Source organism: Numida meleagris, unplaced genomic scaffold (genome assembly GCF_002078875.1).
Source record: "Numida meleagris isolate 19003 breed g44 Domestic line unplaced genomic scaffold, NumMel1.0 unplaced_Scaffold202, whole genome shotgun sequence".
NCBI classification, from domain to species: Eukaryota; Metazoa; Chordata; class Aves; order Galliformes; family Numididae; genus Numida; species Numida meleagris.
This window is the reverse complement of record NW_018363819.1, coordinates 582,072-600,949: the sequence shown is the minus strand read 5'-3', so window position 1 is coordinate 600,949 and position 18,878 is coordinate 582,072. Positions and strand designations below refer to the sequence as shown.

At 36.1% G+C, this 18,878-nt stretch overlaps 1 protein-coding gene across 16 annotated transcripts in view; it reads left to right on the top strand.

Moving 5' to 3' along the window:
* The window catches only part of EZH2 (enhancer of zeste 2 polycomb repressive complex 2 subunit), a 48,131-nt gene that overhangs the window by 11,059 nt on the left and 18,194 nt on the right, over positions 1–18,878 (top strand). For 4 of the 16 annotated variants that reach the window (XM_021382289.1, XM_021382288.1, XM_021382287.1 and 1 more), the window contains 9 exons: positions 1,836–1,885; positions 5,478–5,553; positions 7,397–7,520; positions 8,033–8,161; positions 10,837–10,953; positions 12,588–12,708; positions 14,632–14,772; positions 15,349–15,451; positions 15,948–16,111. In XM_021382289.1, coding sequence (XP_021237964.1) covers positions 5,516–5,553; positions 7,397–7,520; positions 8,033–8,161; positions 10,837–10,953; positions 12,588–12,708; positions 14,632–14,772; positions 15,349–15,451; positions 15,948–16,111 — 937 coding nt within the window. In that variant the 5' untranslated portion in view covers positions 1,836–1,885; positions 5,478–5,515. The remainder of the gene's footprint in view (positions 1–1,835; positions 1,886–5,477; positions 5,554–7,396; positions 7,521–8,032; positions 8,162–10,836; positions 10,954–12,587; positions 12,709–14,631; positions 14,773–15,348; positions 15,452–15,947; positions 16,112–18,878) is intronic. The other 12 variants (XM_021382296.1, XM_021382295.1, XM_021382294.1 and 9 more) reach the window with 5 other exon arrangements.

Genomic DNA, 18,878 nt, shown 5'->3' with positions numbered 1-18,878 from the left:
AATCACTTAGAAGTAGATCACCATGTTAACTGATTCGATTGTGCAAGGACTTGGGAGGAAAAACAAGATTACACGGTGTGAATATGTATGCTGTATGTGGTATGGAAGAGAAGTGTTCTGTTCTAATGCAGGATGATAAGATGCTCTGGCAGATTGCTGATATTGACAAGAGCAGCTTTACTTTGTTCCCTTAGCCCTGGTTGCATGGCTCTTCTTCCCTCCCAGTTTGGGTGCTAATCAGGTCAGCATGAATAACTTTGACTCTTTGGTCCAATTAGGAAACTGTATTTTGAGGGGAGAACAAGTCTGATTTAGCTTAACAGATCGCCATAATAAAATTTACCATATTTGCCATGTAAATTCTATCTGAGATGCAGAAGTATCTATACAGATGATGAAAAGAGGAGGGGTATGCTTTTAAGGTCCTATTCCTCTTCCCAGTCCTAGCCAAGAAGTACATTAGGATATATTTTTTATCAGCTTCTAAAAACAAGTAGGTAAGCGAGTGTGCTCAGCTTAAGTTAAGTTGAAATGCTCGTAAAAATTAAATCATGTTAGGCAGCTGTTAATACACTAGTAACTTGATTATGCCTGTGTCAGGAAGGAGAGAGGGCACTGGCCTCAAATTTGACAACTTTCAAGCTATTGTTGCATCAAAAAACAATACTGTGATAACAGATTGCTGATTTTAAAGGGATTTCACTTTATCTTAGTGTTGTAAGTACTAACTGCAAGTAACTAACTGTATCATAATAAATAAGAACTTACTTGCGGTGAGAATGGTCATAATAAATGTAGGCCTGTTTGTAGAAGCAGACTTCCTGCCCTTGGTGATGCTGTACTATCTGGAAGATCTGTCTGTGACTGTCATTGGTCTGTCTTGCATTAAGGCTGATGCTAAAATGTCTTGGTACCCACACTACTATTGAAACACAAGCTGTTAATTCTGCTTGTAAGCTGGGGTGTTCTGGCATAAAGGGAGAGTGAGAATAAATATTCTGAGAGTTGGATACTTGCGTAAAGGCAGACATTTCCTTCTCAGTTTAAGGTTATGACACTGGTATATCTGAAGCTGTTGATTGTTCTTGTCCTTACATTAAGTTTGTTAAACTTAATCATTTTTTTCTGTTGGTGATAGCTTGTCTAACAGTTTCCATCTCTTGAGAAATCAAGTACATTCTTGCAGAACGTGGAATCCTGTTAGAGTTGGTCATGAATGTTACTAACCTACATCACTCACAGCCACTGGTGTTCCAAAGAATGAGGAAGAACAAGTGAGCTTTTGAGAGTTAGGCGGATAGCAAAGATTCATGAATTGATCTAGTTCTTTATTGCACTCTTTCATGGTATCTAAGAGGTTAAGCCTTATAATTCTGCTGGCATTTATGTGGCCAAAGAATGGCACAGCTGGCATGGGTGGCTTACTGAATATTTCCTCTTTCTAACTGGTAAGAATAATTTTAATGTTCTGATACATCTGTGTGGCAGAGAGATGTCTTTATGGACCTCCCTGTTGAAAGCAGGGCTGGCCTGATCTCCTGCCCTGTTCTTTGCCTCTTGTTTCTGCCTCAGTCTTGCCCTCTTTCCTTAGTGTTGATTCAAGTATTTCTGTGGCTACTGAACAAGCCTGTTTGCAGAATTGATTTTGTTGAAAATTTGTACTTAAAAATGAAGTGTGCTTATGGGCTGTTCAGACAGATTTATTTTTTTTTCCCCCCGACCTAGTTTGTTTAATAGAATTGTAAGTACTTAAGTTCTCACAATAGAGAAGGTTGAGCAGAGGTGGAAGTGAGCGATGTAGGGCCTCTGATACTGTGGATATATGTTTTTTCTAGGAGAAACTGATGCCAAACTGTCTGAAGATGGCTTAACTTTAAAATAACAGGTAATGTTAGCCACATGTCTTAAATGAAGTATTCTTAATGATGTAGAACTTCAGCACAGAAAATAGCATGAAGTATGTTTTAAAGCATAGATATGTATTTCTTGGTTAAAAATAAGTTGAGCTGCACTGTACACTTAAAATACTGTTTCTATAATATAGAAAAAAAAAACCTCTACGGTGTATTCTCAGCTACCTCTGTGACTAATTCTATGAAGTGTGAACATGCTGTATTTGGATATTGTTAATGAACTTGCTAATTTTTCTGTTGCTGTACTTACCTAAGAGATTTTTTGTTGGTGTGGTTTAGCGGCTGAAGTACGCAAGGTGACAGTGGTCTTGAGAGTATTTTTCTTTCCATGGAAATGAGTGTGCAAGTTTACTTAGGTAAATTTGAAAGAGATTTCTTTTCTCCAGGAAATCTAGAAAGTAGAGCAACAAGCAACTGCAAAAGTTCTAGGCATATTTTTGTTTTCTGTTTGTAGCACAGGTGCAAAGGCTGTTCATGTGCTAGGAGCGTCTTGTTCCCTCACCCTCTTCTCTTGCATAACTTAACATGGAGGCAGTTAGCAACTCTGAAATGGCAGCAGTGAACAAATTTTCTTGCTTTGCCCAAGAGTAAGACTGTTTCTTGACCACAGTTTTTCATCGATCTGTGCATTAATAAAATATTGGAATAAATGAAGGAGACAAATACTTGCCCTGCAGATTACAGCAGTAATTTATAATTAAATTTGATACAATTTTTTTTTGAAGTCTGGCATTATGTGTGTGTTTTACTGATGGTTTATTTTCATGTGCTTGATAATTGTAATAAGAGTTTCCAGTAAACTGCTTACCTTTTGAATAGATTCATTAAAAAGTATTTGCTTGTTCTTCATTTAGAGTATGTGAAGTAAAATACTAAGGAGTACATTTCCAAGAGTTTCAAGTAATAAAGTTTGGCTAACATAGCTGGTAAATGCATAGCTGCAGTTTAGCAATCATTTGACAGTATTTAAATGTTGTTACTTAGTGCTATAACAAATCCTGCAATTGAAACATGATTTGAGTGTTGTTTGTATTTTTTATTAGATGATTTTTGGAAGTCGAACATTCTGGGAAGATAGACATTTAGAATACATTGATTTTGGTACTTTACCTTTGGTTTTGTTTAATTTTTTAGAAAGGTGGGCTTTTTTTTTAATGTTTATGGAGAAGTCATCTTAATGCTTTTTCTCTTCTGTTACTAAAATTCTGCTTTTTGAGCTGAATGTGGAAGTTGTACTAAACAGTTTTGTTTTATTTTAATTTGAGGAAAAGCATGTGAAGTGTGCTTAGACTGAGGGACAAATACTGTCTGGATCTGCTAACCACTTATGGTTAAATAGCCAGTCTGCTATTCCAGAGCAAACCAGTGTGTGAAAGCTGTGCTTCTTTATGGTATAATTGTGTGCGCTATTTTTTTCTCAACATTGATCAGAGTTCTTAACAATTCCTGCCTGATTTATAGTCATGAACAAATTGCTCCCATGAAGTTACCGTTGTGGGTAGAATCACAGAATGGCTTGGGTTGGAAGGATTGTCTAGTTGATACCCAGGGCCCCATCATCGAGCAAATTGTTTTAGAAAAACAAAACAAACAACAAAAAAAAAGCCAACAATTGTAAAAGTGAAGTTTTTACTTATTTTTGGTCAATTTCATCCAGCTTACCATCCATGCCTTCAAAAAGAGTGGCTACAATTCAGCAGGCGCTGTTTGGAAGGTTGGGCTGATTGTAAACTGCTGTTGCTGCTGAGGAAATCACTTGAATCAGTATCTTCATTGTGTAGTATTGAATCTAAATGGACTATCACTTCAGATGCCATTAAATTTGTTAATGAAGCCAGCTCAGATGCATGCTTTGAGCTTACTAGTGCATCCAGTCAAGAGAACTTAATGAAAGTATGTCGCAGTATTCATGTTATCAGTGAAGTAGAAGAGATCTAGAAGTGTGATGCAGTTTTCTGAGTAGGGCTGTGCAGTTCTGTAAGTTCCCCTAGAATGTGAGGTACTTAAGAGCAACTGTGAATGCATGCACAAGTGGCTTTATGTGAGGTTCTCAAAGTCCTATGTTCCCCAAACAGAATTATTTTATTCTTTCGTTACTGCAGGCAACAGAAACATTATAGAAACAGAAACAAGTAATAACTTGTTTGTTCACTGGTTTGCATCAGGCTGCACGTACATTTTCTCTGTTGGGTTTTACATTCTCTTTCCCCTCACACTTTCAACATCGAAGCTGTTGGTTAAGAGTGCTCTGAAGTGCAGTACATTATCACTTATATACATACATTTAAAGTAGATGAATAACTTTTTCAGTTTAGATTAACTCACTGCAAAGACCTGAGAAGTTGTGCTATGCACAGTATGTTTTAATTTTTAAATATTTCTCAATTTTGGAGCAGTCAGAAGATGATGTAATTTGTTATATTTGAAATATTGTGTAATATTAAGCGTAATTATAGAACTAATAATAGCTTTTTAAAAGAGCAGACCCTTGCATTTATTCCCCATGCTTTCCAATTTGAAAATTGTTATTTTTCTGAGATTTGACAGGGTAGCCAGAGGAGCTTAAATATAGTTCCTGACAGCAGTATGACTGCTTGAATAGACTGCCTGATTTATAGAGTTGTCTATGTGCTTGTCTATTACTGATGGATATTACCAAAGTGACCAAAGAAAAATGGGATGTTGTTTTTAAATAAGGCTATTCTTATATTCTATAGGCAAAACAGTAGCAATATGAAATAGTATTTTTTCCTGTACTTCATTGTCTCTTGTGAATTGCAGATACATTGTAAACACCTTAGTTGCTGACGGGTAGTAGTTGCCTGACTTAAGCTAATGCAATTTCTTTAAAACTTTCAGTAAAGCCTATGGATCTTGTACGTAATTTAATTATGAAATGCATAACAGAGTTTATTTAAAACACAAGCATGCATATCCTAGGACACTAGTTTCTTGTTGCCTTTCATTTCCAGCATGAGTGGAAACTTAAAAACAAAACAAAACAAAAAAACAGCTATGCATTTCTTTGTTTTCTTGGAAGGTGTTTTTTCTGTCAGTGTTTCGGTGAGTTCACTATGATCTCGTTCCTAATACCATAGTTCAGGAAGAGATGTTATTAGTTTTAGTTTGATAGTTCTCTGCCTCAAATTATGTCCTTCTTCTCGTTAGTGTAACTATCTAATGGCTAATCCTCCACACACTTAGTTATTCTGTAAAATCATTATAGCTCAGGCAGTTTGTAATATTACAAGAAATGGAATAGATGGCAGTGGAGCTGGAGAGAAGGGTGTAGAAATGCTTGGCTGTATGGAGCAGGCAGTATGGGTCACTTGAGTTCTGCAGCATTGCTGTCTTGGGAGGACTGGCTGGGTTATGATCAGTACTGGGCCCAAGGACTTAAGGATTTGCATTTAGATGAAAAACATGCATTTCCTTGCTTTTCCTGGCATGATGATGGTTGACCAGTCTGGAGTGAGATAGTTTGTCTGTCCTTGACTGGCCAAGTGGAAATTAGAATTTCTTGGAGATGACTTGCTGCATTTCTTAGCCTTCCCTGTTTTGCAGAGGACACATGGAGTTCTGACAAGGTTTTCCTCATTAGTATGAGACCATATAAGATCAAGCAAGATTACGTCTGGAGGTGAGCTTTCTCTAGAGACAGTATAACTGCTTTGGAGTTATGCTTTCTTTCTCGTATCTATTTTGGAAATGATATAAACTGCCCATAAATAATAACTGAGTTGACTGCATAGTTTGCCTTATAGATAAAAATTTTCAGGACTTAGACTGTTAAATGGTTTCTGTAGACTTTTTGTATAAAGAGGATGAAGAAATAGGAAAGAAAGATTTGAAGCAATAGAAATAGCTAGCAGAATCCAGAAAGGATAATCAGACAGAAGGAGGAGATGACCTGGGGGCTGTCTGAATTGGACCATTACACAAAAACAGTCCAATATCATTTTTTAATTTGTTAAATGGAAACTTTAACATTATACTGTCTAAAGATAGGCTTCCTTCTGTAAGAATTCATCTGACTCATTTTCTTCATTTCCTACCCATGACCCAGCATAGGCTATCCTTCTCTATGCAACTAATTATCCCAGTTTCTGAAGCATAGTTTCTTAAATGCATAGATTTTTTTTTTGCAGACCTTTTAGTTAGTGTTAATAAAATGCCACTCACAATTCCTGTAGTCCTAATATAAAAGTGGCAGACCAGCTGTACTGTGAGAATTAACTCTGTCCTGTATGAAAATGCTTTTTCTTACAGCCTGCCCTCCCCATTGTTTTTCATATTCTCCTGAGATTGAGAACAAAAAAAAACCCAACAACAACAAAAACCAAACAAGAAAACCCAGTCAATTCTTTCCTCTTATGTGTTGAAACCCTGTTGTTCTACCTTTGAGATGTTCAGCTGCCCAGAAGTATACAAATGTGGCTCACTTGTTTTGAAAGACTTCTGCTAAAAGCCAATATTAATTGAAAAGGCTTTCTCACTGTTTTTCAAGGTTAATATTATACAAGCCTGTATCTGTAACGCTTTGCATTTTTCTTAGCTGTAATTTTTGTATAACATATACGTGTGTACGCTTCCTTTTCACTCATGTTTTTTGTCTTGCTCTGGACTTAGCATTTAAAAGGACATCTCTAGGCTCTTTTTTTACACTTATTTGACTTAACCGCACTGTGTGTATCCCACTTATCTTTGCAGATTAACATTATTACTTTATCTAGAAGAACTTTTTCATAAGCAATATTGTATTTTTTATTTTCTGTCATTTGTTATTTGCTACCTTCCAAACCAAGTTAGTTATCTGTGTTGTACCCCACACGGCAGCTCCTTCAAGAAAAATGTTCTTGTAAGTCTCATTGTTTTCAGATGAGTGACCAGAGTGTGCAGTGTGTTTATTTTCTTGTCAAGTATGAAGTATTTCAATTATTTTCCTTCCCATTTTATTATATCATTTAACAATTATGTTAATTACTGGAAAACTGATTATGCTAGATTTGTTTTTGTCTCTTGGGTTTTAAACTGTAGTTTTGGGATTTTCTGAGACTGTGTTTCAGGTATGTGAAAGAATTATGGGAATTCTATTTTGTGTTTTTTTTGTTGTTGTTAATCTAATTGTATGTGGTTTCCATATAGATCTATTTTTGATGGGTAGGGCTTACGTGGCAGTTTAATTTTCTTTAAGAAAACAGTAAGTAGCAGTTAGTAGTGCTTACCAAATATTGAATGGCCCGTTAATATGTAACTAAAATTACTTTTTTTCAGTGTCTATCACTTAAGTATGAGGGGGTTGTTGGTTGTTGTTTGGACTGGGATGGTACTCAAAGTGTCCGACTGGAAATAAAAAAAAAAAAAAAAAAGGATATAATAGATATTAAATAAATATCTCTGTCCTGCCTTTTCCATCACTCTAACTTCCTTAGTAAGCAGACAGGCTGGGTTTGGTAGTACTAATATGACACTGTCTCTTACAGGTTAATCATGGGTCAAACAGGAAAAAAATCGGAGAAAGGACCAATTTGTTGGCGAAAACGTGTAAAATCAGAATATATGAGACTGAGACAGCTCAAGAGATTCCGACGTGCAGATGAAGTAAAGGTATGGGATGTTTTGATTCTCTTGTTTAACAACTATTATCAGAATCAATTTTTTTAAGTATTGAGTGACTCTCAAAGTTGTCCTGCATTTAACACCTGCAATAACAATTTCATGAAATATTTTGTCAGCATGCTGAAAACTCATCATAACACACCTGCTTATAAGACTAGAGTTATATTTGTATGTGATTGAATCAAGCATGCTAAGTATCAGAAGAGACTGAAGAGCAAGTATGGCAACTTGTTTAGCCACGTACTCTTTTCTAATTCCATTTAGAACTTAATTCTGTGGTAAACCTCTAGATCTCTAAATGTGAGAACTTCTTTTCAGTCAAAGGAAGTGATAATGAAATCTTCTGAACCTGACCGACGTTTAAACGAAGTTGGAGCAGTTCAATGTTGAGGGCTTTTTAAAAACTGCTTATGATTTTAGTAAATGTTGTGATTCCTTAAGATTTTAGCAGGTGAGTCTTCAGCTTATTTACAATGTTCACAATTGTGATTAATTTTTAGAGTATGTTTAATTCTAATCGTCAGAAGATACTGGAAAGAACTGAAATATTAAACCAAGAATGGAAACAACGTCGGATACAACCTGTACACATCATGACTTCTGTGAGCTCTTTGCGCGGGACCAGGGAGGTTGGTTAACATGTGTTGTGGTAATTCCACGTACAAGGTTGTTAGCATGTTTTTGTTTCAGTACCTGGAAAGTTGGCTGTCATTTCTTTTCCAGCTTTACATGACTTCTCAGCTAAATATTTTTCTTACAAGTAAAGGAATAATTTATTTGTCTGTTAGATGACTTTTATCTGGAAAGCAATAAATAAATAGGCTGCATAGCTTTGAGCAACACACAAGTCTGAAACTTATTGGGATTGTACTTCAGCATCATTTAATCTTTTTGGCTCGCTGATATTGGAAGTCTAAGCTTGCTCCTTGTTGGAGTTGATCTCCAGTTGTACAAATAAGTAGATACTTTAGTTCTTATTGAGTTAAAACATGTGAAAGCTGTGATTGCAGCTAGTTGAATAAATCTACTTGATATTAAGTAAGGTCATTTAAACATGTATGTTCTGAAAGGAGCCAATTCTGATGACAACCAGCTTGAGTGTTCAAATTGGCATGTTAGTAGCTCCTCTCCAACTTCCACTTTTAGGTGGAGGTTTAATTTATCTTATGTTAGTTGCACTTCTTCAAACTAAGACAGTTTGAGAGTGCTTCATGTGTAATAATCTGAAAAGCTAACTCCTTTTCAATAGGATGAGAATGAAGATTTCACTGTGAACAGGTTTAAAAAAAATCAAACAAAACCACAACATCTTCCTATTGAAGGAAATCTTTTAGACTTACATTTCCATAATTTTTTAGAGGGAAGCTGGTGTTGTGTATAACAGGGAGGTGCATTTGTGTGCTTGACTATTTTCTTTTAAACATGCTTGAATACGCAATTACTCAACACCTAGCTGTACACCTATTATATAGCACTGTAGGATCAGCACTTCTTGAAAATGGATAGGTATTCATACTTTTTTTATAGTAAAAGATCATGTTTCACCATCCCTCTTCTTAATTTTTTTTGTAGCCTGGCTCGCTACTTTATGTTAATACCCTATGTGAATTGGTGAAGCACACTAATTACTGTATTCAAATGCAGCCTGTCTTACGAATCAGAAAAACTTCCATGCTTGATCTAAGATTGCAATAATTTATAGTGGAGTGGTTTAAAAGATAATTTAAACATCTTTTTCTTAATATGCTTAATTTCTTCATAGTTATAGAGGACGCTGGCTGGTTTTGTTACTTGACTGAAAGATTTTGAGAAACTTCATGATTTTGATTAAGACTGTGGTGACACAGGTTTTCTCCAGTGGTTAGTCCAGTGAGTGTCAACCAGAAACCTTAATACATTCCATGGTAGACTAATAAATATCAAGCTGAGTTCCATACCTAAACAAGGGGAACAGAACTGAGACACAGTCCTAAATGTGGTTAATCATTTTAACATATCTTTGGAACTAGAAGTCTCAGGTGGACAACAAGCTAAAAGTAATTATTTTTTGCTTTTGTATTTTTCTCTAAGGTGAAAAATTTGCTAGAAGACTGCTAGATAGAAAATAAAACATTTACCTGAAGTTAGGTGTAAAAGCACCATCATAATATGGTATTTTGAGTATTGGTATACATGTTAGAAATCTAACTTAATTCCCTACAGATCTTAAATCTTAAACAAAAACCAAACAAACCAGGAAACAACAACAACAACAAAATCTAGCTTATATCATTCTACTAGGTACTGTCTCTATGTACTGTATGTTACATTACTTGGTATATCTCTTTAAAAATGTGAAGCTCTGTTCATCTTTCCCTTCTGGAAGGGAGAAAAATCTTGTCTTCACTTCCATTTTTCCTTTCAGGTAGCTGTGAGAGCTATTCTAAACATAGTTTACCTAACTCCAAATCTTCTTTGTACTTTCCGTACCATTGTATTTTCCCATCTGCTTTTGTTTGTAACTTTTTTTGGAGATTTTCCATATTGTTCCTGAAATATTTGAGAAGAGCTGATCTATTATCTGTTGAATAGATTGAAGAGTAACCCAAAAGTTATTTGTATTTCTGTGACATGTCTGGCCTTTGGAGACTGCGTAAGTCTCCAGAAATAAAGGAATCTCACAGCTGAAAAGGATGTCCTGAGTTGCATATTAAGAGAATCTTTTTTTTCTCTATTCTTTGTAAACAATAGGCATAATTGAAGATTTGAGGATAGGATAAAGATAAGCAGTCAATAACAGGGAAGCAGGGCAGGAGGTAACAAGAAACATGGAGCATCTGTTTCTGTAATGTGTCTTGATGGCATTATAATATTTTATTTTTTAACATAATCATATATGATTTCTGCAGTGAATTGATCAAAAGCTGAAGGAATTCAACTACCACTCTGATGGATGGAGTAAATAGTCTAAAACCAGTGTAACAGCAATAAGTACTAAATCTCTTCTGAAATACCAGAAATAGCTTATACTGTAGGTTGAATATTCTGAGTAAAATACTAAATACCTTAAAACAGCTGTTCTACTATTATGTGGAAGAAAGAAAAAATACCATGATCTATTAATAAAGGTACTAAACCAGAAATAATTTCTGCATCTTTTTTCCTTCTAAACCTATTCTTCTTATTATGCCCTGAAAATCTGATTCACTTTTCAAAGGTGGACCTCGCTAATTTTGATAAACACTTGTTTGTTGTAGAGTGTACTTTCTTGACTTTTCTTTCCTGAAGTTGCTATTGTAAGTGTAACTTCAACCTCTTATTTCAGTGCTCTGTTACCAGTGACATAGATTTTCCAAAACAAGTAATCCCACTAAAGACTCTCAATGCTGTTGCTTCTGTGCCTATAATGTATTCTTGGTCGCCCCTTCAACAAAATTTTATGGTAAGTTTAAAAAGGTGGTGTGGGAAGAAATACAGGTGAAAAGGGAAGAGCTTAGTTTTAGAAACAAAACATGAGTAAAAGGTATAATTAGTTGCAAACTAAGCCTGTATTTTCAGTGGTCCTCAGTATCTCTAAAACTGCTTTAAAGAGAGCCTCAATGTATTTCAAGTGACCAGTTGTATTGTATCACATTTTAAAATGTATCTACATTTTAAAAATGTAGATTTGAGTGTTCATGAAGAAACATTGAGAAACATTTTCTGAGAGATATCAGTACTCTTATCTAAGACAGTTGAAGAACATTCAACATGACAGTTGAATAAAAAGAATTTAATCCTGAATTAGTCTTCTTATGTAATGGTGATCTTAGCAACCGGAATATAGCCTTTTCTTATAATTAGCTTTTTTGTATATGCATGCCTTCATGTTAATTTTCTGATACAGAAGTTTGACTTATTTGAAAAGGTAAACTTATTAAAAATCTTTATCACAGTATTTTGTACACAGTGGCTTTTGCGGAAATGGTTATTACATTAATCACAGCAAAGTGATTTAAATAACCATTTTTATCAGTATGTTCAGAGTTCCTCCGCTTCTTTCTTTTTTTTTTTCTACTTGCTTTCAATTTGTCAGTATCAGGGTATTCTGCACTGCTTAAGAATCATGATCAGCAGGAAAGTTTGTGTTTATTTTTGTAACAATAGAAGGTTCTTTTGAAATACTGGAAGATGCAGCTGAGTATCAAGGTCTGTAAATTCTACTGATAAAGCTCTGGAGTTTTAATGTGTCTTTATAGACAAAACAAAACTGACAGTGGCATATGCATTAAATTGTAAGGCATATTTCTGTGCTGTTTAGACAACTTGAATTTAGAGTGTTTCTGTATCATGTTTCCTTATCTCTAACAGAGAAGTGAAAGGGTTATTTCTATTGCCTATTACCATGGAAGGGAAGCAAGGAAGGGAAAATGAATTTACCAATGTAAGCTTTCCAAAGCTAGGTAGCTTATTGTGCTTCTACAGTAGAAGCGTTGTTGTAACACAGTGCTAAGCTAAATGCTAGGTTTTATTGTCCTTCTGCTAGGTGTTAATGGCCTTCCAATACTTGAAGGGAGCGTATAAACAGGAGGGGGAATGATTGTACACGAGGGTGGATAGCAATAGGACAAGGGGGAATGGTTTTAAACTGAGACAGGGGGAGGTGTAGGTTAGATATTAGGAGGAAGTTTTTCTCACAGAGGGTAGTGACGCACTGGAACAAGTTGCCCAGGGGGGTTGTGGATGCCCCGTTCCTGGAGGCATTCAAGGCCAGGCTGGATGTGGCTCTGGGCAGCCTGGCCTAGTGGTTGGTGACCCTGTACTCAGCAGGGAGGCTGAAACTAGATGTTCTTTTAAGTCCTTTCCAACCCAGGCCATTCTATGATTGTCAGTGCTTTGAGCTAGTCACAACTGGTACAAAATAATGTTAAATAAGGGTAGGAGGTTTGGTTTATTTAGTTAAGTGTGAATATGCTCAAATGGTGAAGCCAGTTTAACTGTGAAATCTAGATGCATGCAGATTGTGAAAACAGCAGTGCTGACACTGCCAATTGGACGTGCAATTTAAAATTGTTTGATCATATCTGTTGTTACTAGGTGGAGGATGAAACTGTTCTACATAACATTCCATACATGGGAGATGAAGTGCTTGACCAGGATGGTACTTTTATTGAAGAGCTGATAAAGAACTATGATGGGAAAGTACACGGAGATAGAGGTGAGCCCAAACACTTAGTTATAGTGATCAATTCTTCCCACATAAATAATTGTTGTCAGTTTTGTTTATTAAGGCCTGATGCTTGCCTGTTGCAGCAGTATTTCTAGAATTCCTTCTCTATGTAAGTATCGGATTTAACAGAGTCTCTTTTAATCTATTGATTTTTGTAAGGCTATAGAGTATTTAAATAATAGCATGGAGAAATTGAATGCATAGTTTTTTCTTTCCCAAGGCCATAAAATGTTTCTTCATAATTCTTAGGTTTAACATAGAGAATTTTCTGGTCTTCAGTGTTCAGAGCTTTGAAATGTAATGGTATAATGTCCTTATGTAGGCCCTATCTTACGGAAAGTGGCAGGAGAAGCATGCAGAAGGTTATGACAATATTTACAAATGCAATTCTGTAGAACAACATTTTTGGTTTTCTTCTCTTGCGTTCAAGGTGTAAATACCTACTTTATTGGTTATCACAAATTATTTGCTGTTTTAAAAATATCTGTTCTATAAATCAGGTTGAACAAAACTGGTACGTATGCTGTATGCATATGTATTCACAGGTGCTGTTTTTCCTTGAATCAGTAGATCTGCCAACTGTGTATCCACTCAAAATGACTTACGCAAGCCTAAACATTTTGTATCACTTATGAAAGTTAAGCCTGCAATTCAATAGAAAATACTTGATACTATACCAGTCTTGCTGATTTACTCTGGGCCTTTGGATAGCTGGTGTCTTTATATTTTTTGAAGAACATAGTGAGTTTTTGCCTTTGGATATTTTTATGAATTTACTGGTGGTTGGTTGTCTTGTCAGAGAGCTGACTAGGTCAAAATGTTAAAATTACTAGTAAATGTATTCTGTTACTGATTTCACCTATTATTAAATGAGTCTATCTTTAAAATTAATATTTTTTCACTGTCTTAATTGCCATCATGAAATTAGAACTTACTGTTATTAGGGGTCCTTTGTAACTGTATCTCAAAAGTTGAAAGAAGGCCTTTCATTTTCCCAGTATCTTGTTGTTTTTCATTTTAGCCATATGCAAAGAACTTAAATGCCATGGAAATCTGTAACCCAGAGACACTCTCATATTATAGGAGCTAGAATTATAAAATATTTCTGTAATTGTATTTCTGATAGGAAAATTCATACTAACCTGTGTGTATATTGAGAGTTCTGTTTAAAACATCCAGGTGATGTAGCTGGATCCATTGTTTACATAGGAATAAATCCATTAGCTTCTTACAAGTTATATGTACGCCTTCTGTTTGAGTTCAAAAGTATGGTGATGAACAGTACAGTTACCACATGGTTCAGTTGTTTTTTCAAAAGTAACATCATTAAGTACAGTTTTTCCCTTTCTTCAAAATTACGTTTTTGTCCATCTGTACTGCCCTGTGAATTTCTGAGCTAATAAACAGATACACAACATTGTATCTTTTGCTTTTCTCTCTTTTTTTTTTTTTTTTGTTTATAACTGAAGTTTGTTTTTTTTTAAACACCCATCTTTAACGGGAGAAGTAGATGCTGTGGAACTACCAACCAAAAATATCTTTGGGGATTCTCTAACTATCTAAGGGTAGCTTCATAGTCTGGCAATGCATGCAAACAGACTAGCTTAACCTAACCATACTGGAATTAGAATTCTGGTATAAAACCTGTTAAGCAATCTAGTTAGTAAGGCTACTCTTTTCTTAAGGAAAACTTAACAAATTTTTATCCTCTTCTTCCTAGTTGTCAGTTTAAAAAATAGAGATCAAGTGTTTTTAACTATTCTTCGTTCATACATTGAAACGAAGTAGAAAAAACACAAAAATGTTTTCTATAAATTACAGGTTTTACTGTAATGCGAGTGTAGAGAGGATTAAAAATACTTCATGTGCGCCATGTGTTTTTTGTTCACTCCCAATTTTGCTGAATTTCAGAATGTGGATTTATCAATGATGAAATATTTGTTGAGCTGGTCAATGCACTTGGTCAATATAGTGATGATGAAGATGATGATGGAGATGACAATCCTGATGAAAGAGATGACAAGCAAAAAGATCGGGAAGGTAACAGGATGGGTATGTCTGTCTGCAGACTTTAAAAATAAGACCAGAAAACTCTCTTCTTTAATCACTGGATAAATTTGTTCAAATCCTTCTACTAAATAGTTTTCAGATCTGAAGTAACATTATTTTCTTCATCATTTCCTTTGCCATTTAGTTCAAGAATTGTACAGAGAATACTACAAAAATGCTTTTGCTAGTTTTCTTTCTCTGTGACTTGAGACAGTCAAATGCTCACAAATCAGTCGGGCATATAAATATAGATCAGTCTAATAAATACTTTAGTACTCCTCAGAAAATTGAATAATACTATTCTTAAGTAGGCAGAGTTCTGAATTGCCATCTCCATCTGCTGGTGAAATAGTGATTTCTCCAAATTTTATTAGTGCAGTTCTGTCAGCAAGGAAGATCACTTTAAGCAATTTACTTTAAATTCTTGGTAATTTAGAAATAAAAAACTTTGTTTCTTTTATTAGGATTTTGGTGAAGTCCCTCTCTCTCTCTGAACGCCTCTTTGTTGTAGCAAAGGAGCAGAAAAAATAATTTATTTTGCTTTTGTTTTGTTTTCCAAATGTTTTCCTGCTTTGACAGAGAAAGAAAGTCACCCACCTCGGAGGTTTCCATCTGACAAGATATTTGAAGCCATTTCCTCAATGTTTCCAGATAAGGGTACAGCAGAAGAATTGAAAGAGAAGTAAGGGTATTTCATGTATTGCTGGTTTGCATTATGAAACAAAGATTCTATGACTTCATTAAATGCTTGTTGATAAGGAATCTTCTCCCACCTTCTTAAGAAGCTTCTAGCTTCTGTAGCGTTGTATAACTTGTGCAAGTGGTATTCAAAGGGAGTTAGATGTTCTCTCTAGTTGAGTGAAACAGTGAAGAGAGGTTTATTAGTCTTTCAAAGTAATGAAAAGTGAGTGCTTGCATGTGATTAATAATGTCATTTGTTAGTGAGTAATATATAAGTGAAGGTGATGTTCAAGAAAGTAAATGCATGCCTTGCTAGCAACTTTATATTAATGAGTATGGAATTAATAACTTGTCACACTATTTGCTGATGAACAGACACTTACCTTTCCTACAATTTTTAAAAATTTGTTTCTGAAAACACATAGTAACTTTTGACTGCAGTATCACTTTGGTTTTTATTATACTGAATAAAAAAACTTGTATTTCTTTCTCTTAAGATACAAAGAACTCACTGAACAGCAGCTTCCAGGAGCTCTTCCTCCTGAATGCACACCAAACATAGATGGACCAAATGCTAAATCGGTTCAGAGGGAGCAAAGCCTACATTCTTTTCATACACTCTTCTGTAGGCGCTGTTTTAAATATGATTGCTTTTTACATCGTAAGTACAATTGTATTGTCCTTGTATCTCTTTCTGTTTGCAAGCCAGAAAACTTAAAAGAGCCATGAGATACAGTACAGAAAGAAAGAGGAAAAATAAAAACAGTCATATCACTAAAGTTTACAAAAGAGGCCTGTCCATGTTGATGTTACTTTATGGTGAAAACTATCTCTTAGAACATTGAATGTACCTGTTAAGGTGGTTTGTTATCCTTTTTGCATTTATCAATTCTTGTAGAATTCCTGGTTCAAACCAGCCTGTGATGTTATTTCTCTTCATATGGTCTTCAAAAAAACTGCCTTTTTTTTCCTACTACAATTACACTTCTGCAGTTTCTACAGAGCAACTGAGAACTGAACATAATTCTCCATAAGAAATATCTGGTTATTTGCAGACTTGCTTCATCTTCCATGAGGGAAGAGGAATATCCAGTTCTCTTAGGTTACTTTCTAGCCATGTGATTTGAAGAATAGTTTCAGACATTTGAATTTTAGCAACTTTGATATCCTTTCCACTGAATTCCTTCCACGTTGCCCCATTCTTCTGGGGAATTTAATGAGAACTTCAGCAATTACACAAGTTTTCATTTGCAAACAGTGAAGAGTAAGATTCTGTACTTCTTTGTGAGACTGTTCTTTCTCTGAGAATAGAGTCAAGTGTAAAGGGAAGCCTAACAGTCAAAGATGAAGTGGTTTGGTCTTGTAGTTGAATACTGTAATGCCCTCTATTCAAAATTCATTTTCTCTTTTGACTTAGCTGCTCCTATGTGTATTAGACAGTATACGTGCATGTTTATCTGGAAATCTTTGTGCTTTGTCAGCAGTTCCTCATCCAGCACACATGCATTCTGCCTGTATTTGTACTTCCTTCTGAAGGCTTTGTGCAGGTTTTTGGTATGCCTTATTTGTCTTTTGGTTTAAAGAGGAACTGGAGTTATTCTTAGATGGGGAGGGAGGGGGAAGTTTCTAGTTTCATCAGTGTTTGTGGCTTCTGGAGTTGGGTCAGTTAGTTTCACTTTCTCCCTGTATTCCATTGGCAGGTCTTGCTTGAAACTACATTCAGAGAAGCTCTTTGTCCAGCCATCTTCAACATTGTGTGTCCTGTTAAGCTGTAGGTATTGTTTAAAAGTGTCTTAGTTGCCTGGGTGACTCACTTCAAGAAGTGCTCGGTGTGGACCCTTGGTCTGTAGGACAGGGAGGTGAAGCTGTGTGCTACCTCTTGGCATACCCATTAGTCTGGAGCTTTTGGTAGTGTCAGTAGTCTACCAGGGAGTTTGAATGTCAGTCTAGTTTTCCTGTTTCAAAAGCATTTTGGTTTTTAAGTCAACAAGAAAGGAATGTTCAGATGTAGTGAGAAAAAAAACTTGTTGCAGTAACACTTCAGAAGGCTTTAGATATTTCTGCAGTAGTGTTGGGGTTTTTTTGGCCATTTTTCTCGCTATTTTTTTTAACTTGGAAGAGTTTTCTACTGTTTATGTAGATATGTCTTTATATAGATTTACCTTTTCTAGTTATTTTTGAAGCTTTTTAGAAGAAGGACTGAACAAATGTACATCCATAAGTCCATTGGCCCTGCAGGGATGCACCTACGAGTGCTGAGAGAGTTGGCAAATATGCGAGGCCACTTAATATTTGATCAGTTGTGGCAACTTGGAGAAGTGCCTGGAGAGTATAGAAAAGCAAATGTCACTTCTATCTTCAAGAAGCGCAGGAAGGAGGATGCAGAAAACTAACCCAGGTCAGCCTTTCCTTGATGTCTGGGAAGACAGAACAACTAATCCTGGTAGGTATTTGCAAGGCACGTGAAGTCAGGAATTCTCAGTATGGATTCATCAAGGAGAAGTCATGCTTAACCAACCTGATGAGTTTCTATAGTAAAATGACTGGCCTGGTAGATTAAGGAAGAACTGGATACTGTCCAGTGCCCTGTGGGGCATCTTTGTTAATGATCTGGATGATGGAGTAGAGTGCACCTTTGTGGTTGATAGTGGGGGAAGTGGCTGAATCATGCATCTAGCTAGAGGGAAATCACAGGCTGGAGAAGTGGGCCAACAGGAACTTCATGCAGTTCAGCAAAGAGAAACGCAAGGTCTTACATGTGGGGAGAAGTAACCCCAAGCACCAGGACAAGCTGACGGTCACACAGCTAGATAGCAGCTTGGCAGAAAAGGCACTGGGAGTTGTGGTGGACACTAAGTTAAGCATGAATCAGCAATGGGCCTTTGCTACAAGGAAAGCCTATGGTGTCCTGGGCTGCTTTAGGTGAAATATTGCTGGTAGATTGAGGAAGGTGGTCCTTCTCTCCCTCAGCCTTGATATCCAGTTCTGGGCTCCTGGTACAAGAGGTACATGGAAGTACCTCTTGAGGATGTTACCCCCTTGAGAGATGTTAGTGAAGAGTCATTAAGATGAAGAAGGAACTGGAGTATCTCTCTTATACGGAAATCCTGAGAGCTGGGAGTACTTCTGGAATAGAGAAGGCTCAAGGGAGGAGCTGAAACATGGAATGCAGGAGCCAGGCTCTTTCCCTTGTTGCGCAGTGATGGGGTAAGGAGAAACAAATGGGACAGGTTTCTCCTGAACTTTGAGAAGCAATTCTGTGTTGTGTGAGTGACTGAGCACTGCCACAGAGAGATTTTAGTTTCTCTCTTTGGAGAGCTTCAAAAAGCCATCTTGATGCGGTTATGGGCAGACTGCTGTAGGTGTCCCTGCTTGGTCTGGTTTAGGCCAGATAGCTGGAAGAGACATCTGGAGGCCCTCTGTGATTC